The sequence below is a fragment of the Leiobunum rupestre genome, chromosome 6 (genome assembly GCF_980474605.1).
Source record: "Leiobunum rupestre chromosome 6, qqLeiRupe1.1.hap1, whole genome shotgun sequence".
NCBI lineage: Eukaryota > Metazoa > Arthropoda > Arachnida > Opiliones > Sclerosomatidae > Leiobunum > Leiobunum rupestre.
The window spans coordinates 25,924,179-25,951,654 of record NC_143389.1 but is presented as its reverse complement, the minus strand read 5'-3'; the positions used below and the strand labels follow the sequence as shown (position 1 = coordinate 25,951,654).

The 27,476-nt window shown below is 35.9% G+C and overlaps 1 protein-coding gene across 3 annotated transcripts; it reads left to right on the top strand.

Annotated features, from left to right (window-relative positions):
• Window positions 1-450: 450 nt before the first annotated feature.
• On the top strand, window positions 451-27,314 carry LOC149940513 (uncharacterized). 3 transcript variants are annotated; one of them, XM_090177441.1, is made up of 6 exons: window positions 451-937; window positions 14,929-15,052; window positions 18,727-18,869; window positions 20,323-20,473; window positions 24,678-24,860; window positions 27,176-27,314. In XM_090177441.1, the coding sequence occupies exons 1-6, from the start codon at window positions 862-864 to the stop codon at window positions 27,246-27,248; spliced, it is 750 nt and encodes a 249-aa protein (XP_090033567.1). In that variant the 5' UTR covers window positions 451-861; the 3' UTR covers window positions 27,249-27,314. The 3 variants fall into 3 exon arrangements, with proteins under 3 accessions (XP_090033567.1, XP_090033569.1, XP_090033570.1); XM_090177443.1 differs by lacking the exon at window positions 27,176-27,314 and adding an exon at window positions 25,940-26,017; XM_090177444.1 differs by lacking the exon at window positions 451-937 and adding an exon at window positions 14,851-14,866.
• The last annotated feature ends 162 nt before the right edge of the window (window positions 27,315-27,476 follow it).

Below are 27,476 nucleotides of genomic sequence, written 5' to 3'. Positions count from 1 at the left end.
TTTCGCCTTATATTAATCATTTCCCCGTTGGTTTCGGATGACGTTATCGGGAAGCGAGGACGGGCCACGAACCCATTATCCTTCCCCCTTTTACGCCTAAATATGCCAAATTTGGAGCGTGATTATTTTCCTAATCCCGGAGCCAACGGTAACGCGGCGCGCAATAAAAATGAGCAAATGCGAACCTTCCATTAGAACTTCATTAGAATATTTTTTTGGCTCCGAGGAGGGACACCGGCGCCTACTTATTATTACGGCACTCATTTATCTTCATTTCTGCTTTTGGCGAACGCCGGATCAACTCAACAGCTACGCTATATCGCGATTTTCGGTAACAGGGTGGAATTTTTTAACTGTCGGTGAGCCCGGGCGAGGGGGATGAGCCGATATTTTCGTGGAAAGGGATCCCGCTAAAGTGTCGCCTATCCTTTTAACGAAGGAGTACGTCGGTGTCGTCATCTGCTGGCAGAAAAATACGCTCGGTAATCGATACGGGTGGCGAAGAAATCGTACTCTCTCCCAAATGAAGTCGCGCTCCTTACGCAGTCCCCAAGCCGACGTCCGCGGTTCGTGATGCGCCGCTCCGCTCGCCGACACTCGCCGTTTACTTTCGTCGTAAAATATTTGACGGGTTTGTGAGTTCGTCCGCCGTAAACAGCGACAGAAGTATCTCAAGAGGCAGCGTCCAGATCATCGTCCCTGAGAGTGCCGTTCCTTCCGAGAAAGATGAAGCTTCGATTCGGGAGAGAGGTTCTCCGAGGCCGAGCGCGACCATGAAAAAGAGCGCCGCTTCCACGCTTAAACCGAGTTCGATACGGAGCCCGAAAAAGATGATTTTATCTTCTCTTTAGCCCCATATATATGTTGCTAGCTCGCTCGTTCATGAACTGTTATCGACTTCTCACCTTATTCCTTTTGCTTTCATTCGGCCGTGAAGGTACGTTCTTATTTTTCGCATGATACACGACCGCGTTTGGGGATTTTCGTTGAGTTTCCCAGATTATATTCCACCTTATATAAATATATATATATATATATATATATTTCGCTATATTTACTTATTTTTTGATATTCCGTTTGCGAAATATTTATCCGCCATAAAATGTTGATATAATATCGTATTCGCGGATGGCCTAGACTTTGTTTTCGCGAGCCGGCGCTTTGAATTTCAATATCGAGAAATGAAAGATTTATAATGCATCGTGCTGATCTATATGTAAGCCCGTGGTTTTAAGCTTCTTCGTCGTTCTTCTATATCGATTACTCTCGTAACGTTTGTACGCTTGGATTGCCCGCTCAAAACAGAGTGCCTTCGCTAAATACAGTATTTTATCATCTAAACGAAATCTCACAGCTGTAGTCCATTTATACTGATACGTTTACTGTTCACAGTCATTCACTACTCAATAAAAGAAATGCTTTCTAATCGAATTTGAACGATTAATGTTTTTGTGACGACCACGATATGACAGATGACGTGAGAGGTACTCCAAATTTAATACTTAACAAGTTGGTGGAGCTGCCATATTTTCTTTCACAGCTTTCGTGGTATAGGTTTCTCACACTTAAATACTTAAGGGTAAAATAACAATATACAAATTCATTTTAATTAGGGCCGTTCAGAAATGACGTAACCCATTAAGGGCGGTGAATGTTATGGTGTAAAGGAGAGGGGTATCTCAAATGTTACGTCACATATCCTAGTTTTGTACCGGAACCTAAATTATCAATTATTTAAATTTACAGTCGCAGTTTAGAACTTGTTTTTCTAATTTACAAATAAAAGTATTATAAGTTTTCTAGGGGTAAAACAATAAATAAATAAACCAGCTTCATTTTAAATTAAATTTAATACTTTTCAAGTTAATGGTGCTAATATTATTAAGAAATTGTTTTCGTGATTTAGGGTATGGAATTTTCCCCATTCCTCGAAAAAGTGAGTTTGTTCCGTTACGTAACTTGTTAAAGGTTGCTTACTAGTTGTAAAAATGTATAATACAAACGTTATAATATTTAGAAATTGTCAATAAATAAAGAAAACACCTCAGTAAGGTTGACACCAATCTTAATTGTGGTCATATCGTAACAATCAAATTCCTTAGTTATAAGTAGTATAAAAAATTTTTTGAAACAGCATGAATGTTTTGGTATAAAATAATTTAGTAACATTTTACAATTACACCTTCCCATCTTCCGGAAGTAAACAACTTCAATTTCCGTTTTTAAGCTTGGCAGAATTTACCAAACAGTGAATTACGAAATAATGAAAATTTTTAATAATGATTATTCAAGAGAGCGTTCTGCCCCTTGATAAATTCTAAATTAAGGTAACACCAAAATACAATTTAGTTGAAAAAACATTGTATAATCACAAAAATTCAGATATAGCCACCAAATTTTCTATAAACCTTCTCAGCAGAAGCCGAAGACAACACAAAAAAATTATATATTTGTACTTGATAACTTGTAAACACTTTAAGAACAAATGATAATGTTTTATAGGCGAAGTAGACATTGAAATAACGATGTACAAATTGAAAGAAAAATGTATGTTTGGAATAGATGGTGTACCGAATTTCAGTAAAGCGTGGTGTAAAAATTATATGGTTTAGCTCTAGTTTTACATATATATTATTCTTTTAATTATTGTGGCAAATTTCCCTAAAATTGTAAGATATCTCTTTTACAACCGTTGGTCGTGAAAGTTCTTAGAGAGTATTCCGGGAACTACCACCCTACTTATCCTGTACGTAAAATAGGCTTTGTATTCTACTTTATAATTCCAGGAAGGTAGAATCTACCCAACACGGTTTTCTCAAGGGAGATTTCCTCAAAAACAAGCCCCCTTCCTTTTTAAACTATGTTCAAACGGCGCTTACATCACGACGCTATTTACCTTTCCATGACGTTGTTTGGTGCATCTTGCGTTACCCGGGGCAGTCACTCTTAATGGTCCTACAAGCCTTATCAAATGCAATGGGGAATTGACTCCTATTAGATTCGACGTCTTCCGTGGCGTTTCTCGGGGCTCGTCTCTGGGACCCCTTCAATTCAATATTTAGCCTTTATACGCGATAAATCTGACTATTTCTTGCATTCTAAAATGTTACAATTCGCGGACTATCTTAAATCTCTAAGCTATAGAAATAGTATCTTGGATTGTGGACAACGCGACAATGTATTTTTTTGGTAAAAATAAATTAACATACGTCTGAACGAATTAAAATAAACAGTTATCAGTAAGTAATAATAATAATAATAATCAGCTAGGCTAATCCCCAAGGAACCACCTTCTGCCTAAGTCATCAAGCGACTTTTGAAGCCTTTAATTCAGGTGGCCGGGTTACAATGCGTAGGAGGGTGGTGACAAGCCCTGCATGCCACGCATAGATGGGCAAAACTCCGGAGTTTCACTCCGGAGTTCCGGAGGGAACGCCAAAAAACTCCGCAACTCCGGAGAGAACTTCCATAAGTTCGGAGAGCCTGATAAATACCTCCAATTTAGCAGAGTCACAAGGGATTTATTAGAGGAGTGAACGATTACTCCGGAGGGATGGAGGGAAAAACCATACCACTACGATTGGAGGGTGGAGGGACGGAGGGAAAAGTGTTGGAGCGATAGTCTTCAGACGGAGGGACGGAGGGAAAAACAATACCACTACGATTGGAGGGTGGAGGGACGGAGGGGAAAGTGTTGGAGCGATAATCTTCAGGCGGAGGGACGGAGGGAAAATGCTAGTGCGATACTCTTCAGGCGGAGGGAAAAAGACTGCCACTATGACTGGAGGGTAGAGGGGTGGAGGGAGAAGTGCTGGAGGTTTTTACGATTCCCTCCAGAACTGCGGAGTTTTATTCAGGACTCTCTACGTCTAACAAATAATGTGTTTAATGAAATAACGCCTTCCTATAATACATGACATTTTATTTTATGTAATTATGGAAATGTTATCATTTTTTAGCCAATCAAACGAATTCATAAACTTGCACAAGTAACACAAAGATCATGGTTATATAGAAATATTGTACAATTATTATTTAAAATTTTAATAAAATATTATAATGATTTGTGGTTTAGTTCAGTAATTTGATATTTGCGTGCTGTATTGGAGTTTCATAACGGGCATTTAGCTCGCCCTGTTACATATAGCAGTGGTTGGTAATTTGAAAGTTTAGACTGTAGCTATCTTTTATAGGTCTAACTCCCAATTCTGAAAACGCGTGCTTGTTCTAGACTCAATTATCTCACGTTAAGATTGGGTTATAAATGAGGTAGTGTTAAGTACTAAATGTATGGGGAATGGTGTGAAACACGCTATCACGTTCCAGAATATTCAATGAATTTGTGTGTAAATATGTCTATACGTAGGTGGGTAGGTACGGGTGTGGAGGGATGACGATAGGTGTGTTGAGAGTAACGAAAAGGTACGGTTGTTTAATTTGCATTTTTTGCAGGTATTTGTGTAAATGTAGGTATGTATGTATGTATGTAGGAAGGTATGTATGTGCGTGTGTATGTATGTATGTTAATTGATAGGAGTATCTGCATGGTTTTAGGTAGGCGTAAGTAGAAAATTGTATGTGTTAGAACCCATTGGCTACAATAACAATTGTGAAATATCGCCTTGGGGGGGAAAGGTGATCAACATCACCCTTCGATAATCGTGGGCTCTGATTTCCGTATATCAAAAATATGGTTTATACTCGAGACATAGTTATTTTACTTACGAAATCGAATATTAAAGTGATAATTACACTTTTTTGGTATTGTTTCGGTGCAATATAATCTTTAAAATAGTCAAAAAATTAACATTATGTGAAACCGTTTCAGATTTGACAAGTTTGGTGGAAAGTCTCAAATGAAACCTCAAAAATGTTTTTTATCAGATTTGGTTTTTTTCGTTAAAACAAAGTTACTTCTACAGAGCTACAAATTTCCTATCTACGTTTTCAGTGGTTTTATAATGATTTAGTTTTATTTTTTAAACTTAAACTTCGTAGTCCGCAAATAAATAATGTCAATTGTAGCAGTCGTTAATCCGTGACGATGGAAGTTCTTCTAACTTCTCACTAATGCCAGGTTTAGGGTGTACAGAACAAATCTAAAGCCACTGTCACACCAGGCCGTAGAAGTCCGTTTAAGTCGGTTTCGTTGCCAGTTTTGACCAATGAAATTGAGAAAATCTCGCCTTGAAACCAGGATTCGAGTAAAATATTACTTATATTATAAATATAATATAATATAATAATAAGGTACTATATATATGGTAATAATAATACTATACAGGGTGTCTCAATTTGATAGATCAGGCCATTTTTCTCTAAAGGTGTTTATCCTAGGTTTCTGAAATTTTAAGGGTATATTTTCTTAATTTCATATTTTTCGCGGTTTTGGAAAAATTAGTTTTTCACCGGTTAGTGTCACGCAACATGTTCCAATGGAAAAGTTGTAGAGTATAAATGAAAATTTAACAATATATTTCGTTCGGTCGAAAAAGACCTATTTATCACTGGCTTGTGAGTTTAGAGGCCGTGAAAAAAACGAGTTGTACTATGAGGCAATAGCCTTTAAGAAATTGTAGGAAACATGTGCATTTCAGTTATAGGTTTTCGAAAATAAACAAAGAACAATTCGACCCAACCCTAAGTTGAAGCTGGCAGTCCTGACCATAGAAATCTCATAGGTAACTAGAATGCTGCCGTGTAACTGGCAAATGGGCCAAACGCCGTGGCAGACGATAGCCAGATCTCAGCCAATCAGAGCTCAAAGAGTGGTTCTGCCAAGAATTTAATGTAACCAGAGAGAATGACGTCACCTATCTCCCGCTATAGTAGCGGATCCAAGGAGGATTATTATCCTCCTTGGCGGAACCACTCTACGGCCTCTCATTGGCTGAAGATTCAAGGCGAACTGGCGTCAAGCTCGGCCGTAGGCGGCAGCATTCTAGTTGCCTATGAGATTTCTATGGTCCTGACGCTCTCTCGAGAAGAGGCGACGTAGTAGGCAAGGATGGTGTTTTCAATGGCGATGTCCTGGAGAGCACGACCACGAAACCTCGGATTGATATTACCCCAGTTGTAGAAAAAAACAAAAAATAAGCGTAAATTTGGGCAACAAATCTTCGTTTTAGTATCTTACTCGTAACCACGTTGAAATGGAAGACGCATTTTTTTTTGTCTACTTTGTCTAACTAGGTGTTGGACGTAATCATTTTCTTTAACAATTACTTTTGGCAGATCTGAATATTCAGTACATAACTTAAAGCGTAAGTTCCCTACAATAAATGTACAGTCCCGGACAAAAGTTCCGGGCCGTTTAGTTTTTGTTGCCATTTTTGTGCAGCTCAAGCTAGAAATGTCAGTGATAGCTTTTTGGAAAGAACAACGTCGTGACCGTACAAATCTTTAAATATATTTGCGGTAAAACAGATTGCGCCAAAATGAAACCGGAAGTGAACACACCCCTCGAAGTCAGCTTCTCATAACTCCTCAGGAACGTATCCAGAAGGGTTGCATTATACGCGCCTTGTTGCCCTGAATTCAAATATCTTTACAGATTTAAAATCGCTGAGGTATTTCAAAAGATATTAAACAAACAATTCAGCTTTTAAACTACAATTTAAGCCTTATGGTTATTTATTATTGTTTTACCCGTATTAACTTTTGCTACATAAATAACATTAGGGTTAAAATTTTAGTTTAAATGCTGAATTGTTTGCTTAATATCTTTTGAAATACTTTAGCGATTTTAAATCTGTAAAGATATTTGTATTCAGGGCAACAAGGCGCGTATAATGGAACCCTTCACGATACGTTCCTGAGGAGTTATGAGAAGCTGACTTCGAGGGGTGTGACCACTTCCGGTTTCATTTTGGTGCAATATGTTTTACCGCAAATATATTTAAAGATTTGTACGGTCACGACGTTGTTCTTTCCAAAAAGCTATCACTGAAATTTCTAGCTTAAACTACACAAAAATGGCCACAAAAACTAAACGGCCCGGAAATTTTGTCCGGGACTGTACATGTATGGTGTGATTAGTAACGATTGTCTACGTTAATGGCTCTGCCTCCTGGTACAAGTTGTTTCGGAGATGGGAGTGCATAGAGCGGAGGGATACATTTATGCTTTGGAGGGCCGACGAAGTAAATTGTTTCATACAGAGGGTGGAGGGAAAACATTTTCACAAACACCCTATCCCATTCTCTCCGGATCTTGAAGTTTATCTCCGGAATCTTGCATACCTCTGGCGGGACGTAAACCGGAAGATATTTTCATTCCGGAGTGTGGAGGGATAAAGCGTGGACGAGGCAGTTATGTTTCGGAGATTGGAGGGAATACAGCGGAGTGGGACATTTATGCCGTGGAGGGCTAACGGAGTTAATTTTTTCACTCCGGAGGGCTGACGAAAGAGGGTAGAGGGAAAAATGTGTACCTCCACGTTCCCTCCGGCTCACTCCGATATTGAAGGTTTTCTCCGGAGTTTTGCCTACCTCTGGAGGGACGTAAGCCAGAAGATATTTTTACTCCGGAGTGTGGAGGGATAAAGTGTGGAGGAGGGATTTATGTTTCGGAGATTGGAGGGAAAGTAGCAGAGTGGGAGATTTATGCCGTGGAGGGCTAACGGAGTTAATGTTTTCACTCCGGAGGGGTGAGAATGGAGTGTAGAGGGAAAAATGTGTTCCTCCACGTTCCCTCCTGTTCGCTCCGAAATTGGAGTTTCCCTCCGGAGTTTTGCCCATGTATGATGCCACGCGATCGAGTCAACAGCGCCCTACACGAGGAAAACTAGGTTTATTATTTATGATTAAACCAAAAATTAGGAAATGTTACTCCTTCTAACGTACGGGAAAGTATGTTCTGTATGCTTGCTAATTCGTTATAATAAACTTCCCTATCCAATAATGTATTTATGCCTTTACTAATAGCTTTAGAACTTTTAAATTTCATAAATATAGTATACCCACTTTTGGAGCTTAGCCGGGACACTTAATTTTATTAATTCATATCAGTCTTAGTTTCAGATCATTTTGGTTAGTATAGAAAATAGGCTAGTTAAATATTTTAACCGTAGTATAAAACATATTGACAGTTGGAGTAATGTAATTGATGTGGTTAATTTAATTATATTAAATAGAGTTGAAATCAATTTTAACTACATTTTCCTGAAAAATTGATATGGAAAATTTGATTTTATTAAATCTGGCAGACACTTTTTTTAGTTATTTTACACTATTTGCGTTTGACCGAAAGTGACAAATCCTTGAGATCCTAAAGAAATATACTAACACCCAGTTTTAAGTCGTATCCGAGTCATTGAAATAAAATTAAAATGAGAAAAGCATTCCCATACTTCGTGTATTTGAGCTACTATAATGAAAAATGATACAATGACAAAACTGTTTTTGTTTCGGGAATTTGGGGTGAAAGACACGAATCCTACTTACAAAATAAACATCTAACCAACAAATTGAACGCATATTTATCTTGTTAAATATCTTAATTTGAACTTCATAAATGTGACAGCATTAAATTATATCCCTATATGTCTTAGGTTTCACCAATATTGAAAAACGCTTAGTAATCTAATATTTTATAAGTATCCAAAGCATAAAACGTTCACGAGGATTCCCTAAATAATACTCATATTAATAAATAAAGAGAGGCACATGACCATGATCGCACATGCGTGGTATTTTTCCGAAAACTTAATACCAGTTGATTATTTGTCAGGGCACTGTATTTCCGTAGTCGTTCAACTTCGGATTGACCATTTCAAGATATAAATATCGTTGACGTAATCAGGAGATATATTACGTTTCTGGTATAAATATAAATTAACGAAAAATTGAAAAAATCAAACGTAATACCCGTCGAAACCGGTAATGGAGGGGGTCTCCAACCACCCCTTATAAACGCCACTGATTATAGGGCCACCGAAAAGGGTTTCACGGGGGCCCCTGGAGACCCTAGCTACGCCACTGGTCGAAACAAGGAAATTTTAAAAACAAAATGTTGAGAAATCTATATCACATCCTTTCCTTTCGTTAAAAATCTCGATCGATGCAGTTGAGTTTATTGATATATATGTATCTTTGCATTTTTCGGGAATAAAGTGTGTTAGGAATCAACTCCCGAATAGTTAAATTTATTTTATGTACATTGTGAAACATGGTCTTTGATCGATTATTACTCGTGTGTAAAGTTTGAAAAAAAACATCGTGTCGATTTCGATTTCTTTTCAAACAAATGCAGGCTATTTGAGCTGTTTACTTTATCACCAATATTCATTGTGAGACTTTCTTGATATGGATATTCTTATTGTCTTTAAAAAAATATTCCATTTTACTTATCGTTTTTTTGCGTGATTGAGTTTTTCTTACAGTCAGTCGTTCACACTAGATAGATTAAAGAAGTATAAAAATGAAAGGTCATAAGAAATTCCGCGGCTGAACTTTGCCTTTTCGTGTAGTCTCCGCGCGACCTCAGTTTAGGATCAGATTTCCGTGTAAAGGTATTTCATTTTAAATAGGTAAGAGACATAATATTATTAATACAAGTTCTTGCTTGGACCAAAAAATCATTACATTTCCAAAACTCTCTCGAATGCTTTCCACAGACTGTCTTGGGCGTATAGGATAGGGAGTTCTCTCCAATTTCATGATAATTGCTTTGGTTCCAAAATGACCCATTTTCATATTTTTGCGGAATTGCTCTAAGGCACGATGAATAGTTCCGTTTCGTTAAATAAAGTGAATTAGCTTAATGTTTGCGTTTGAAGCGGAAATTTTTCTTAATGAAACTGGAAATGTCTCCTATTGTTTTAATTAAAACCAGAAGTTTTAATTTCAAAGCAAACGCTATCCCACAAAAAATAAAATTCGAGCCTTTGGTATCGAAAACAAAATTTCAGTAAATGTTGAGGGCTTCAAACTCTGAAATGAACTTTACTTTATGCCAAGATCAAAGGAGTCGGTGAATACCATTTTGGAAAATATCATAAATGTTAAATTTAAAAAGCCGTGAGCGCCTACTATTAATAAACCTTATTTATGATATGATCATAAATTTATATTGAAATCTTTCAAATGAATTATTCCTTATCCAAAAAAACAATTAATTTATAAAATAAACCGTATTTTAGATAATTCTTCAACGCCAACGTCCAGCAAATAAAAATATAATCTTAATTTCACGTTAGAAACTTTATATACATTTTGGTATTCTCCGTTATCTATAGTGGGTTTACCTTTTTATTATTAGTGCAGTAGCAATTACTTTTTCTATAAGATATTTGGCCATCAAGATCCATACCGCGTTTTTAGAATTCCCATATGTAAGGGAAAACAGGGAAAAGTTCCACATTTTTAAAATAACCCTAAAATGTCAGGGAAAAATCAGAAAATTTTACTTGAAAAATTATGAATGTTATATATTTGAAAGATTTTTAAACATTCTGGTCATTTTTAAAAGCATTAATTCCAAAATTACGAGAAAAAGTTTAAATACAAAGATAAACACTAGCTAATATTGATCTTACAAAGTTCCGGGAAAATATCTGCATGGACATGGTCAGGGAGCAGGGGTATAAGCATTTCATCTAGTTTGGTTATTGCTTGTATAATTTACGGATACATTTTACCAAACAAGGTTGTAATTCCTACTTTCAATTTGTCTTGTATAGGTTAAAACAATAACATTGCTTCCGATAGAAAACACTTACCATTGCTTCCGATAGAAAACATTTAAGTATAAGTCAACCTTTCAACTCTGTAACAAGCTAAGGTCGGAAGAGGCGTTAACTACTAAATGTTACTGATAGGGGGGCTCACTGAAATATGTTAAGTCACATCATAATTCTTTAATCTTTGTTACTATGGGGAGTTAAAATAAATTAGATCTTTTTTGCGTTAAGTACTTGGTACCATAACGTTTTTACAGCGTCGTTTCTCAAAATCGCGAATAAATAAAAACAATGATTTGAGGGACACAAAGCTCTAATTATGAAAACAACATGTCTGATAGGCCTTCCTGGGAAACGAACCACTTAAGAAATACAAGAGATGGAAAATACGCGGCATCAAAGACGAGACAACAACGTGGCAAAGTCAAGAGAATCACTTAAAAAGAACTGTTACGAAAGGAGAATGCTCGTAATGTGTTTGATGATATCTTATAGGCTTGCTCTCAATTCTTCCAACCTCTTCAAACGTTACGTATATGATAAAATTTCCCAGCTAATATTCCTTTTTGGGTAAACTGGTCAAATTAAAGCTTGAACATTTCCGTTTCGGTCAATTTTGTAGCGTTTAAATGGCCAATTTCGAAAGAATCGAGGTTTTAAAAAATCGTCCGGGCAACTTCCTTTGATATTTCATTTAAACAGGCATCCCCCGACTGTAAGGAAGTCCAAAGCGATAAAAGTTAAAAATGGGAAGAGATCTCTCGGTGATTTAGTCGGGCATCCGGCACGAGACACTTCCCGGAGAAGTGGCCACGAGCCCAGTTTATCACGTTGGATTCCCTTTGATCCCCGTTTCTTCGCGCTCCATTTAGATCGATCTCTGTCGTGGCAAAGCCAGCGTAACGCTTTTGAAATTACGTTTCCTTTGATCTCGGAATGAAAAAAATTCCGAGATCTCTTTAATGACAATGGCTTAATGTTCTCCCGGCGAACGTGACTGAGCTTATAAGTAGGTATTTGGAGTGGTCCATTGTTAGCGCGATTACCACCGCTGATACAAGGAATCCCCGCGTTAAACAAATAGTACCGCTTACCTTTCTAGCTCGCAAATATCATCGCTTTTAAATGGAAAAACTTAAACTTCTACAGCCCTATCGATAAACAGCTCGATAACTTTATTGGGTCGTGGTTGAGCAGGGACGATGAAAGCAGAGCGGTTAAGGAGGCTATACACCACACTCCTACGTATTGTAACCTGGCTACTCGCTAGCTGACTTGGGTGGTGCCTTATTATACACTCACGGTGACTCGCATATTCGCAAACTAAACCACTCGTTTTTCTCAATATCAAAAATAGCTTTCAGAAAATTAATTAATTATTATCTACTATTAAATATAATAGTAGATAATATCTTATCACGATACTTAGCTAAATTGAAACGTAGAGTTTTGACAACTCTAAAATTTAAACCGTTTCAGATCTATACCCCGTACCTTTTTTCGAGCGAAGTACCCTCACTAGCGAATCGAAATGCAATGTGGATAACGCTGTTGATCAAAGACTACCCTACCAAATGTTATGTAACTCTGAATACATGTTTAGCAAACAAGCTTTAATTTAGGCCTGTTACCTGAGATATTTGACCGGAGACCTGAGACATTTGACTTCTCAAACTTTTGTCTTAGTGTCTAAGTTACAATTTGCAAAAGATAATTAACGTTATCCCTATGCCATAGGATATGTTGATATTACCCCGTTGAGTCTAAGATGAGCCATTCCGACAAAAGGTTTCATTTGTCCATTGTAAAATTAAAGGACCTTGAACCATGTCTTCAAGGTCATTCAAAAACTATCTCGAGAACCGTTGTAGCTCAATAAATTGAATTTAGTGTTTGATAATAAAATAATCTGATTAGTTTTAATGTGACTAAATAAAATAAATAATGAATAGTTTACAACGATTCAATTATGCCACAGTCGGCTACGATACATACTTGAGCCGGTTTAACGACGGAGTTCATAGTGTTGTTCAACGTTTTAATTGAAATGTCACGGAAGGCTTTATTATTATTTGCTGTCATGACAACCAATCTTACAGAAATCATGCTCAATTCATTAACCTTCAATTTCTCGGCTTCTGACTGGTAAAATTAGCTTAATAATGCTTTAAGTTCTTTATTTAAGTAGTTTATTAGGCTACTTATTAAAGTATTTTGGTCAAATCAAAGTTATTTGAACTAATAATATGGCGAGGAACAACTTTCTAATTGGAAGCAAATCCGTAAACCCAACGGTTTTCGAAATAGTTTTTGAATGTTTAAAATTGTAAATGTCCCCCTGCACGAGGAATGTTCCATTGAAAATTGAAAATTTAAAAAAAGTTTTTCAGTTATTTATCATTTTTCGTTTTTAGTGGACACCCTGTATATGGAAAATAAACTTTGCATCAAAGGCAATTTTCGTTAGCCCAATCAAATGATTTTCTGAAACTTATCCGGGGGCAATGAAAGTGGGTTTCATTTAACTGACGAAATTATTTTGAACGCTCGGTTGCACGTTCCAATTCATACCTGAAAACGAGCGTGCGTCGCGCGCCGTTATAAAATAGATGCGGAAAGCCCCTAATGTTGAGCAGTGCCATCTCCCGCATAGTTGGAGTCACAATCTTCCCCATTGCTGCTTTTATATCCGGGAATCCTCAACGTCTTCCTCATTGGACAACGCAAGAAAACCGACTAATTGATACATTTGGAACAAAATTTCCGGCTGAAATCATTGATAAACTTTCATGTCATTAAAATGATTAAACAGTTAATAAATCTTAGCTTTCCTATTGTCTTTAGCTCGCCTTATAACTAATTTTAATTTCCCATGTTTTTTATTGAATGATATTATATCTAGCTCTATTCTCTGGCTCGCTTTGAAAGCTCTTCAATCCACGCACAGCCTAATAAATTTTATATAACTAAATATTACTATTAAATAACGAAGTATTGTGGAATAAACGTAAAGTTCAGCATAAATCCCTATAAGGTCTAAATATGCTTCTACCAGATTGATACGATACTGCTCAGTTCAGTTGATTTTCATTGAAGAAAAAAGGTTCTGGAAAAATGATGCAGTAAAACCAATGGAAACGCCATTCTTCCTTTTTTTATGTTTCTGAATCTCTTGATACAAAATAATAATCGAAAATGGTGGTAACCATTTAGGGAAGATGGTGGATTTCACATGTATTGACAGTTTACTAAATTAACCATTTGACCTCTGTAATATAAATATGAATGCATCCATTTTATGAGAAAATACATCGATAAAACGTTTCGCGGGGAGCCTACCCAAAATTGAATTTTGCACATTTCTATTTGTTAATGCAACTAAAGTTAGCAAGAAAAAAATTGTTGCATTTCTTCTGTATTTGAACTACATTAGTAATCGTTTATGATGAGCTCTACTACAATTAAGTAATAGTGTTCAATTCTAGTTATAAAATTATAATTGTGGTCTTTGATATAAAACGGTGTCAGTGAGTGGTCAAGGCTGGTCATGCCATGTGGCAATTTTTCTCCGTTAAGGCCTTAGGCGCAATTTTTATAGAAGACCCTCTAATATATTTGAAGTCCCAAGTTGTAAAACGAGTAAAAAACCCAATTTAATGTTTATACGAGTGTAAAGGAATACAACTCCTTGGATCGATCAATTCAATCTGAAACTACTCTTGCTAAGTTTAAAGAGTGCTAAGTTTAAAGAGACTCTGGACTATTTCTTAACATTGTCCACTTTTTTGTTTTCTTTTGTTTTATACTAAAGTTCGTTTTTTTATACATATTTTTTTGTTTTTTATTTTTTAATTATCCTGTATTACTGTTTACAAGTCGCCTGTTGACTTAGCCCTTATGCTAATTATGTATTTGCTCAAGAGCCAATAAACTAAGTTCACTTTTATTTTTAGAATTTAATTTTTGAGGCTTCTTTAGACTATGACGCTTTTTGTGCTCCAATTGGGAAATCCATCAGAGCTCGGGTCTTCATAGTCTTCTTATGATAAATTGAGCCTGTCCAAATAAATTTTGTGATTAGCATGGCAGGTTCTTAACTTGCATTATTCGGATCCATACAGCGATTAACACAAGTAACGTGATAACTCTCTTGGAAGCGTAATTGTAATTTACTGGAAACGATGGGTATAGTTGATAGTGTTGGAAATTTAAAAATATTTCCCAAAACTAATTGACTTTATTTTTAGTTAGGAGTAAAAAGAACTGCACTGTGGAAGCGCTGGAAAGATGCTTACTTATGTTGGAAAAGGTTGGTCAAAGTGATAACATGGCGTTTGCAACCACAATGGCTGAGCTAGATGTTGTATGCGAGTAAGTTGTACTTTTCATCTGGTAATGTTATTAGTTTGTTGGTCTAATTGTAGTTGACATCAAATTCCGAAATAAAGGGAATCTAATTTTTTATAACGTTAATTTTAAGTATTTGTGGGGAGAACGGGTAGAGGTGTAGAGGTAGCTATATATCTTGCTACAAAATATAGACGAGCTACGACACTGTAGTTATTCAGATCCAGATATCTAACACGGTGTTTGAAGCCAGAAAATATCATTTAGCGTTTTACACCCCAAAACAATCGTAATTGCAGTGGAAAACATTTTATCGAATGTTATGAAGTTCAGCAAATTTCTCCAGTTTAACAGAAGAAGGAAAATACTTTAAAGGGAGTATGAACTACCATATTTATGATGGATCCACGAATTTCACGTTTCTGCCACTAGGCTTAACAGAAGCCAGGGAAAATTGACGCTAGTTACTTTTAAAACAAGTTGTAGCGAGAGTTAGCAGAGGATTTTTCGATGCTTTCCTACTCCCTTTAAAATCCTGTATGTACTGCACTAGGTCTCGCGTTATTTAGAGGGGACAATAAGCTCAGGCATCCTCAACAACGAGTTAAATAACTGTGGCAGAAGCATAGAGGGGGTGCATTTTTCCATTTCGCAGGAGCGAGATAACGTTTCGGCTTACGCCACTGCTACAATATAATAATAATAACAATCAGCTAAGCTAAAACCCAAGGCACCACCTTAACAGTGACGTAACTTGGAACTCCGCCCTCCCCCCCGCGAAAAACAACTCGGGGCCCTTTTAAATAGCACCGATTTTAATCATAAACGTTTGGGGGCCCCTAGTTATCGCCCCCCCCCGCGCCGCGGGGTCTGCGGCGGCGCTATTTACGCCACTGCACCTTGGGCCAAGTTATCTAGTGACTTTTAATGACTTAAACAGGTGGCCGGGATTCAATGTGTAGGAGGGTGGTGGCAAGCTGATGAACTTAAAATCAACATATTTTAACTTATTTTTCTAAATCCAAAAGATGTTTGTTATAATTTACTGAGTAAAATTTACTACTAAGCCTCGGCCAAATCCCGCGAATGGGGTAAATACGAGAGACCGACAAAATAGACCTTGAAAGGGGCACTGATGTCAATAGACTGCAGTTATTAAGGTCCCGTGCGTAAGAATTGGAAACCGGGGTGGAAGTAACTGATTTTCTTCTGAGACCTGTAAGCTATAGGGACCCCATAATGTATACTATCGATCTGGATTGGAAATTCTGGTATTCCAAAAAACGGGTCTTGGTATTTCTTGCGTGCCCCCATTTGAATGGTGCACGGGGAAGGTGAAGACATCGGCGCCTAATGAGCCATCGAGATACTATCTATGACCCCCAACTTGCTATATAGCCATTGAGGTAATATATATGGGCCCCTACTTGCTATAATAGAATTGCGAGACACTAGTGGCACCAATGATCGAGTGAAGAGTCAACCTTCCAAAAGACAGCTGCGCGGCAAGAGAACGAAAACTTTCAAACCTATGACAATGACCGAACGCAATTTTCTTCGAGTTGGTCGTGGTGACGCGATTTCTGGAGGACTTAAACGGGAGGAAGGTCGAATAAGAGGTGCTCAGAAATTTGTAAGATTAACTAGGTCAAAAAAATGATCGATCAGTGACCAAAAAAAGCTCAATTAAGAATAGACACTCTTTGGCCCCCGGAAAATAGTTTTTGGAAAAATATTTTGAAGCCCGAACCTGAATAGATGGTAAAATAAATGGGGGTGGAGTTTTTAACCTTCGCAACTTCAAACCTCTACGCAGCTAGCGATGGATCACCGGATTTGTTGATATTTTTGAATAACAATTAACTATGGAAAACGTAAATGACGATACCTTATTGAGCACGTGGCGCCATCTAAGCAAATTGATCGTTATATTTATGGAAATAAGACTTTACAAAAAGCTAGTTTAACTATAAACTTAGCTATACATGTAGCTTTGAACTCATTAAAGATCGTATGACATAAATTAACAATTGAATACTCCCTTTAATTAAAACCAAGGCTACTCAATAACTAAAAAGGTTAGAGCTCAAGTGTAATACAAAATGGTGTACCTCTTACGTCTGAAAACCAATGTGAATATCGCCCAGTGTCACGCGTTACGGTTATTTCTCATTATTTTTAAAGAATTGGCATTTTAATAATATTTAAATAGCTTTTTAAAATTTGATGTTGTTATATTTGAGTTGCCTATTTCGACAGGATTAGTTCAAGCACGGTTAGTTTGAATTTAAAAGTGGTTATTAAATATTTTATGTGGCTAAATATTTTGAAATTATTAGAAAAATATATTTAAGTATTACAAATCAGATGCAAATCACAAAATTCCGCTTTGCGATATTAACGTTTGTTTTAAAGAGTAATTATCAATTTCCTTTTGAAAGAAATTGGAATTATTTAAAATTACCAAAAAGTACAAAAACCTTTCTTATAACGCCTATGCTATTTTAAAGTATTGCGGGAAATTAATTATAGGTGACTCCAAAATCACTAAGTTAGCGATTTCTTAATTTTACTAGTACAAAGTACAAGTGGTATGTAGGGAATAGAGCGCTTGACTAAAATAGCATTTGTTAAAATAGCGTTTTCAAAAGTGCGTTTTTCAAAACAGCATTTTGTTGCAACGGCGCTTTGTTAAAACAGCGGTTGTTGAAATAGCGTTTCTCAATAACGCGGTTTGTCGAAAGATCGTTTATCAATACCGTGGTTTGTCGAAAGAGCGTTTTGAAGCGTTTTTTGGTTAAGCGTTGCTCAGTAGAGCGGTTTGTCAAAACAGCTTTTTCCATAAACAGCGTTTCTGAATATAGCGTTTCTCAAATTAGTGATTTTGAAACAGCGGTTTTTTCAAGACAGCGGTTTCTTAAAATTTATATGAATTGACGATGGAAAATGTATAACATACATATGAACTTCAGGGGTTAGGTTAGGTTAGGTTAGGTTAGGTTAGGTTAGGTTAGGTTAGGTAAGTTTGGAATACTAACTATAGGCAGAAACCATTAGGTAATGAAATTTGCCGAAATTCCAGAATAATATGTATTACAATAGGCATATATTATTAGTGCTATAGAAAGCAGCGCCGTTTGGGAAACGCTGTTTCGACAAAATACGGTTTTGAGAACCGCCGCTAAGACAAAGCGCCGTTGGAACAATTTGTTGTTTTGGGAAACGCTGTATAAAGAAACGCTGTTATGACAAAGCGCCGTTTGAACAATTTGTTGTTTTGGGAAACGCTGTATAAAGAAACGCTGTTATGATAAAGCGCTATTTTGATAAAACGCTGATTTGAAAAACGCTGTTTTGGAAAATGCTGATTAAACAAATGCTGTTTAGGAAAGCGCTGTAGTCCCTACAAATCAGTACAAGTAGGAAACACTCCGAGAGCCCTTGAACTTTAGCCTTTTTAGATATTGATACACCTTACTCGTACAGTAGAAGAAAGTAACTGACGCATTGTAACTTGGTCACCTAAATTGAGGTATTAAAAGTCGCTATTTGACTTGGGCTCAAGATAGTGCTTTGTGTATTAGCCTACCTGGTTTTTATTAGTGACAATTTTTGTATCTAGACTCTTAATCTTCTACATACACTTTTTTCAGGATTAACATTTAAATATTTTAAATAAAGCTATATGTTAATTTCAGACAACTTCGAAGTGGTGTCTACTGTGTAGATCAATACATGCGAGAATGCTTCACCAGAGCCCAAAGAACAGTGTTTCATTCCGTCGTATCTGGTTCGAAACAAACCCTCCAGGACCTCTGCATCGATGGCCAGATGCAGAAAGGTGTCCTTTCATAATAATTACTTTTTTATTGGTTTCGATATAATAGCTAAGAGTGCGCAAATGAAGGAAATATAAATCTTTAGACCGATTCCAAAATTGCTTACAGGGAAACAATAATTCAGCGAGAAAAAGTACTAGCGTTAAGATATTGATGATTTTATTTGTACTAGACGTCGCCATTTTCAAGTAAATTAATATTTCCTGACTTATTTAAAAAAAAATACATCTAACACTTTTTGCGAAAGACTTAAAGAAGTTTCAACGTAGTAAAAATTCGTCATAAAAATAAACGAGGAAATGTTCATATTTTTCATGATTCTACATTTCGGAATATTCGCCCCATCTGACTTATGAATAATCGACCTCTAATGGCGTTACCCCTGTGAGAGTATCTTCTCTCTTGACAAATAGGCCAGGCGGCAGGTAGTTTAATAAGAAAATAATTCTTGGAAATCTGGAATTTGTTAATCGGTTTATTAGTAGGTCTTATTTAAAAGATAAATTTTCTGGTCTGCATTGGCTGCCATCTTGGAAAAATGGCGGCCATAATCGTTTTTTGCCAATATCATATGTTCTATTAACATTTTTTTAATACTTCCAATGGGTAGGTTATTTCCTATGCTAGTCTCTACAGAAAAGGTCGTAAATAACCTTTTCCATAAAAGTGACAATTTAAAATTCTAAGTACAAAAGGTGTTTTTATAGCCATATGGGTACGTTTTAAGATTTGGAAAGTTCTCCTGAAAGTGTATCTTCCAAAACGGCTTTTGAGAAGCTCCTGACTAGGTTAGATTTGCAAAATTTTACTTTTGAGACTCACATGCACAATGTTACCAAAATATCGTTGGTCCTTATTTCCATTTAAAAGTAAAACTATTCGGCGGAAAAAAACCTTCAACACCAGCTTTTGAAAAATATTGGTTTTAAAAATATACGGAAATATGTGACGTATTATTTTCTTATAGAAAAGTACAAAAAACATTTTTTGCCGTATTCAAAAATACCTATCGGCAACACTGGAAACAAGCTTCTTCTTTGTTCTAAAACACTCTTTTACGCGTAATTTTGCTAAAACGTCCGTGTTTGGTTTTCCCATTTAACCCCATTTTTTTCAAAGAATTGGCCAATGTGTCAAAGATTGATATCAAGAGTTTGTATATAATGGTGTTTGTACGACTTCGAATTCTTAGCCGTTGAATTTCCAACGGCTGGATTATGTTAGTACAATCAGAAATATGTCGATCCCAAGAACACCTTACACAAATAGATATTTTCCAATTACCATGGGCTTTAACGGTTTTCATATTTGTTCAAGTACAATTTTTTATGCTAATTTACCTGGACTACTAGGTAATGGCGAGTAATATGAATGGTAGTCAACCATTATGATAATGTTTCATCAGAAGGAAAAAATATTTAAATAAAATTTTTAAAAGTGTGTTTTTCCCAACAGAATATTTAAAGCATGCTTTATGCTACAAAAATGTCAGCACAGACGCAGCGCGTTGCGCCAATGACTATCAGAGGGTGGTTCAAGTGTCTCATGAGCTGAATAATCACGGGAACTCTTCAAATGTTGATAACGCTTTAAAGAAATACTGCTGGTAAGTATTTACTCCCTAGTGAAACCTAGAAATTATTTATTTCGAATGACTATGTTGGGACGATTTGCGGGCCTCTTGTTCGAGATTTCCCCCGGGCACGAGAAGAAAATCGTCCACGCCGTGTGCTTCAATCGCGTCGGAAGACGGAAGATTAAAGAGCAACGCTAGTGGCCATGTAAGGGGGCGCTAGATTTGGAACTATGTTTTCTCTACAAGTCGTAATTTGGTTTTCCAAGGAGGATTTTATTTCGCGCGGAAACCTTATTCTCCTTGGTGTAGCCACGTGGTGCAATTTCGCTCTCATTCGCGAATTTTTCGATTTTCTTAGCTCAACACCAACGAGCCGAGGGTTTTAAACTTAGCTTAGTTTATTTATCATGGAGAAAAGGAATGAGTTAAATTCAAAGAGGTTGACGTTGATATTTTCGATTTCACAATGTTTTGGAAAAAATTATTTTCCAATTGAATATTTTCAATTATGGAGGTTGAAACATTAGGCCTTGGACGCGGTATATCTCTGCCGCTGGCGGCTAGCCTCACACACTTGGCACTATAATAATTTCCAAATCATTACATCCCGTCAGAATATTTATCTTTGTTTTATTACATTTTATTTGTAAAAAGGATCCGATTTGTTGGTAACCTCGATAACTTCACTTTCCTCGGAATCCATGGATTTTGCTATCGCATAAGAATCGCGAGATACGCATTTATACAAAATGAATTAGGCAAATATGGTTCTGCTTTTTTACAAGGGAAAAGCTATGGTAGATAGCGCATGCGCAGTCGTTCTTTTAATCTTTAGATAATTTACCCCCTGCATGGCCACTTGCGTTACCCTTTAAGGGAGCCAATGAAATAACGGACTGATAGGGGCGCCTCCAGTGGTGGACTATCACATTGATATTTGGCGAGCGAGGGAAGCGACCGCATCTTTTTTCCTCATACAGCACCATATATATCTTCAGCGGATTAAGGGGGGGGGCGCAAGGCCCCCATGTCCACCCTCTGGAACCTAGCCTGATTAGTCATTCTCACTTACGAGGAGTGTACCTGACGTGTTAATCACCGATTTTGATGAAACTCGGTGGATATGTAGACCTTGGGGTAACAGGAATTTTCACCAAGGGGAAAGTTACGCTGGGCTTCCGTTTTGCTACGACAACCAAAACTGTTTTTGACAACTTAAAATGAAAAAATCTACATTTAAAAAAGCATGGGATTTTTTGGGTTACTGTGAAAAATTTTCGAAAAAAAATTTTCAAATCTCAACTAAAATGCTAAATTTGAACTATTTTGGGTGAAATTCATCAAGTTTGGGTAAACTTGAGAAAATTTCAATGAATTTGATAAATAAAGGAATATTTACAAAATTTTACATAAATAGGGTATTGTCAAATAATTTTTTTTAAATCGGCAAAAATTGGGTAAATTGACCAAAATTGGGTAAAAAGACCAAAATTGGTAAGATGCCTATAATGTTTAAAATTGGATAAAATCGTGTTAAACCAACTAAAATCGTCTAAAATGGAGTAAAATGATAAAATTGAGTAAAACAGTCAAAATTAATAAAATTGAATACAATTGTGTTAAACCAACTAAAATCGGCTAAAATTTGGGTAAAATTGTGTTAAAACCATTAATATCGGCTACAATTGGGTAAAATGAAAACATTTTGGGTAAAACAGCCAAAAACGTGGCTAAAGATGATTAAAATTGAAATTTGGTTAAGCAACCGGAATTTGGGTTAAATAAATGAAATTGACTAGAATCGTGTTGAATTAATTGTATTGACTAAAATGAACAAAATTGTATAAAATAAGCAGTATTTACTTAAAATAAATAGGTTTCGACTACAATCGTCTTAAATAAATTAAAATTGACTAAAATCAATCTGTCAAACTACCAAAAGTGATAAAGGACCAAAAGTAGATAAACTGAAGAAAACCTACAAAATAAGGTAAAGTAAAAACATAAAAGTTATCGATTTCGTTGTAATTTCGTAAACACTAATTAATTACGAAAACTATTTTAACTTAGAGATTTTTTCGTTAAAAACCACCCTTTCGTTCACATCCAAAATACCCCAATTTTGAAAAAAACATACTTCAACGTTTTCCATAATATTGTTCGTTAATTACAACTTGCAAAAAAATTGACTTGTGTTTTGTCGAAGCTCCCTCTCAAGTGAGTCAAATATCTATATGTCATTACACTCCTCGTAAGTAACATTTTTGACTTTTCAATATCTTCCTCATCAATTTTAATTGATTTAAGACGATTGCAGTCGAAACTTATTTATTTTGTTCATTTTAGTCAACACAATTAATTCAACACGATTCTAGTCAATTTCATTTATTTAACCCAAAGTTCGGTTGCTTAACCAAATTTCAATTTTAATCATCTTTAGCCACGTTTTTGGCTGTTTTACCCAAAATTTGGTCTTTTTACCCAAAATGTTTTCCTTTTACCCAATTGTAGCCGATATTAGTGGTTTTAACACAATTTTACCCAATTTTTGTAATTTCACCCAATTTTAGCCGATATTAGTTGATTTAACACAATTGTATTCAATATTAATTAATTTTGGCTGTTTTACTCAATTTTATCATTTTACTCCATTTTAGACGATTTTAGTTGGTTTAACACGATTTTATCCAATTTTAAACATTATAGGTCATTTTACCCAATTTTGGTCAATTTACCCAATTTTTGTCGATTTAAAAAAAAATTATTAGACAATACCCTATTTATGTAAACTTTTGTAAATATTCCTTTATTTATCAAATTCATTGAAATTTTCTCAATTTTACCTAAACTTTATGAATTTCATCCAAAATAGTTCAAATTTAGCATTTTAGTTGAGATTTGAAATTTTTTTTCGAAAAATTTTCACAGTAACCGAAAAAATCCCATGCTTTTTAAATGTAGATTTTTTCATTTTAAGTTGTCAAAAACAGTTTTGGTTGCCATAGCAAAACGGAAGCCCAGCGTAACTTTTCCCTTGGTGAAAATTTATGTTACCCCAAGGTCTACATACCCCCCGAGTTTCATCAAAATCGATGATTAACACCTCGGGTACACTCCTCGTTAGTAAATATAATTTAAAACTTTATATATTTGATAAATCTGTCTGGATTATTTTTGAATAAGTTGGTTAAAATTTTTACGGTAATTGCTCGTGATTAGGTCGATTCCGTAAGTCAATGGGTGAAAATTACCTATCTTCATCTTCGGGACATAGGAATCAATGGGAGGCAGGGACTCATCCTCTCGGAGCCTAAAGACAATGCCCCCGTCATATCTTGATAAAACTCACTTCTCCTAAGTGCTGACCCAATGACCGTTACGTCATCATTACTTTAAGAGCCACAAGACCATTTAAAAAATTCTGCCCGACTTTCAGGTAGCTCCACCTCTTGCCTATCTCGGGAATACGACCAATCATAATTTTACATTTTGCCTGCCCTTTTTCCGGAGACTAGCGCGGGAAACTTGTTAAATTTGTACGATTCTGTGGCATTTTACGCTTTAGAGAGTAGGGCGAAGACGATGGAACAAACAAGTGAAGTAATGGACGTATGTCTTCACAAGTTAGGAGAATTTGAATAAAAAGATAAAAATATAAATTCATTCGGCTTCCTTAATAGACTTTATTAACGGTTTTTAGTTGAGATAAGGCTTACAGATTTTATCTTTTTAGATAAGGTGTTTTATCGGCTATATTATCTGTAGAAACAAGATAATAAGATCGAAATGGGGACCATTATCCTGTACTATTTAGCAGCACTTGAACTAACTTTGTAAGTGTCGCTTTTGGTACCTAAGGCTTTTGGTTCTCAAAAAAAAAACTAAGTGTCGCTACCCCCTTAGTGCGTTACATAATTTCTGAACGGCCTCTGATGTAATTTAGCTACTGGTTGGCCCGTGCCGCTGTACTTTAAAGTTCCACAGTATCGTTTGAATTAAGAAAATTGGACTACATAAGCACGTGTTTAAGAAAGAGGGAAGGTAATACTGAGTAACGTGGCGGAAGAGGAGGAGCTACATGACATTCATCCAGAATTTTTTAAACGCGACCATTATTCTTATGTCAAAGTAGAAATCTGTTGAATATCCTTCTGTTAGGTTTTCTCTAAAGCTAACTAGTTGGTGAGCAATAAGCAATATATATTTCGACTAATGATGTGAAAATTATTTTCAGTGCCCTCACATTATTTTTGCGATGCCAATTTCATTATACGTCTCGAGATTGCGGTTCGGATGCCAGCAGATTTCTGAATCTTAACACTGAAAGAATGTCAGGGCCTTTGATTCATCAACACTGTGTCATGTTCACATATCAATCTGGATCGTGTTCAGAAACCACCAGTTCCGCTGTTCATAGGTAAGTAATTAGTGTTTAGCGGAAAACTTGAGTTCAAATCAGACTCCCACCGAAAAACCGGGAACAGTTAGCGAAAAAACTATTTATCTTAAAGGGGCTGGAAAGTGGGGTTTTGAAATCGTGAGGAGCGACCCGAGAGAGACTAGTGAGAGTTATTCATACGCGAGCTAAGATATTCGGTCCTTTGTGGACGTGGTTTTGGTTCTAGTATTTTAATATTTATTTATTTATAATGAAGGAGTTTAATTCAAATAAAAAACGGAAACGTGATGATACGAAAATATCTCTTGTTGGTGAATTAGATAAGTGGGAAAAGGCAAAAGAACTGTGGTTGAATACCAAGGTTTATCAAAATGCTCCAATGAAACCCAGGCCCTTAGAAATTGGCTTCGATTCATCTAGCGTTTTTTTACCAAATTCGATGAAACTCGCAAATAATAATTTAAAAATTATGAACACACTACAATCAAAAGACCTTATCACTGAAATGAATTTTTCGTTAAACATTTGTTGTTCACTAAACTAAATCTTAATAAAGATTAATTAAATTTGAAAACTTCCTACGAGCTCAGCTAACATTAACCAAGACCACGCTGGATTTCGTCATACCAAAATCCCAACACAGCGGTGCCTGTTTACGTCTTCGCGAACTTGAGAAAAAGTAGTTCTACGCGCCAAATTTCGTTAATGACGTCACGGATGACGTTATTCAAAACCCCACTTTCCAGCCCCTTTAAACTCTTCATAGAAGTACAGTAATAATATAATAAATAATGTAATTAATACAAATCAACAATAGTTAAATAAGTATATGACGGCATTACCCCCACTCGGGCTTATCTTCCCTTACGTGAGCTGATTTATTTTTCGAGTAGCTCTGTTCGGTTGATGTAGTTATTTTTAAGCAACTTTAAGTACAAGGATTTTTTTAATAAAAGAAGTAAACTTTTATCAGTTTTTTTAATGATTACTCAATTAGTTTGTTATTATTTTTATTATTATTATTATTATTATTATTATTATTATTATTACTATTTTTTTAATGTTATTTCTTTCCCTCTCATTTATCCAATTCCTAGACTAGACAAATACACCATCAGTGGCTTTGTGCCGTTTTTTAATGTATGAAATTAAAAAATAGATTCAGTTGATTTCCAAACCAATTCTCAACACAGAGCTAAACTTTAAGGATGAGGCGCTTTTAAAGGCTAAAGCTATTTAACGAGTTATTTTTGTTGTACCACGGCCAACTTTGATCACGCGCTGTTCGCGCTACAGCGGTCAACCCATTTGTTGAAGTTTCTATGTTAACCTATTAGCAAAAGATATCTGTATGGTTTGAGCACCCCTAGCGGAATATTATTTTTAGAATAGTTTTTTCATTGAAGCCAATATAAAAACTAGCGTGGCGTTGAACTCCTACAGTTTATAGCGGGAAATTCCTTTTTCACGGAATTTCGGCGAATGGGTTGGCCGCTACAGCATGAGAAATCAAAGTTGTCCGTGGTTGCACCTATTACCTTATACAGGAGCCTACGTTATTATAAAGGCCTGTGCACGCTCGATATATAGGGGTGACAGCAGCTTGCGTAGGCTCCGCTTATACTCTATTGTCTCACGATAAGAGAAAATTAAAATCAGCTAATTTTTTTGGAATAGCCTTACCATTAAGTAACGTGGGCTTCTTGATTTCAAGAGACACAGTATCGTTTGAATTTTGTGAAATTTATCCTCCTAGTCTCTAGAAATTGATTCGTTGAATCTACTATCACAAGGAGGGGCTACTTGAAATTTGGCTCGAATTTTGCAAATGATTGTGTGGCCCTTTCAATGTAGTTCTTACGTCGTTGTTTACCAGACTTAGAGCACGTGATAGCGCTTGTTAGAGTCGCAAAGACTTTACCAAAAAAGGTCTGTCTCCTGACGTAAGAGCAGCATTTTATACTTCGTTACCTTACTTTAGAATTGTCGTAACTTGAGTTTTGATTTTTTTAAACAAGGATTTCAACAATTTCATTATTTTGTTGAAACAACTATCGTTTTAAGCGCTTACGAAACCTTTAGTTAAAATTTTTGAACTTGGAATATACGTGGGTAACTTAAATCACATATATCTAGGGTTACAGGTACAAAATCAATATTTAACTGCCAAGAAGCCGGTATACAGGGTCTGAAGCTGACTTTCCAAAGGTGTTTGAAAATCTATGAAAGACTAGCGTGACTAGTTCGATTAATTTTACTGTCGGGCATTAGAAGTTACGTAGAGACATACGCGTCATATTTTTATTGTTAATTTAAATATTGCTATATTTCAGTTTCAACAATTTCAAGGATTCTTATCTAAAACTCGTTGTAATCTCAATTTGGCTTTTAATTGTTACATCATAGAGGAGAAATATCGTGTTCAAAATGGAAGTTCTATAATTTTGTAAGATTTAAAATAAAACTTGTTCGTTTAAATCTTCGTTCATTTTTTAAACGTCATAGGTCTAAATGTTCCGAAACGCATTATTTAAAAAACACCAAACTTCAATAATAATGGCATTAATCCACTTTGAGGTTATCGAGCAATTTGAACCTAAGTTGGATATAGTAGTATTAATAAAACTTCATTGG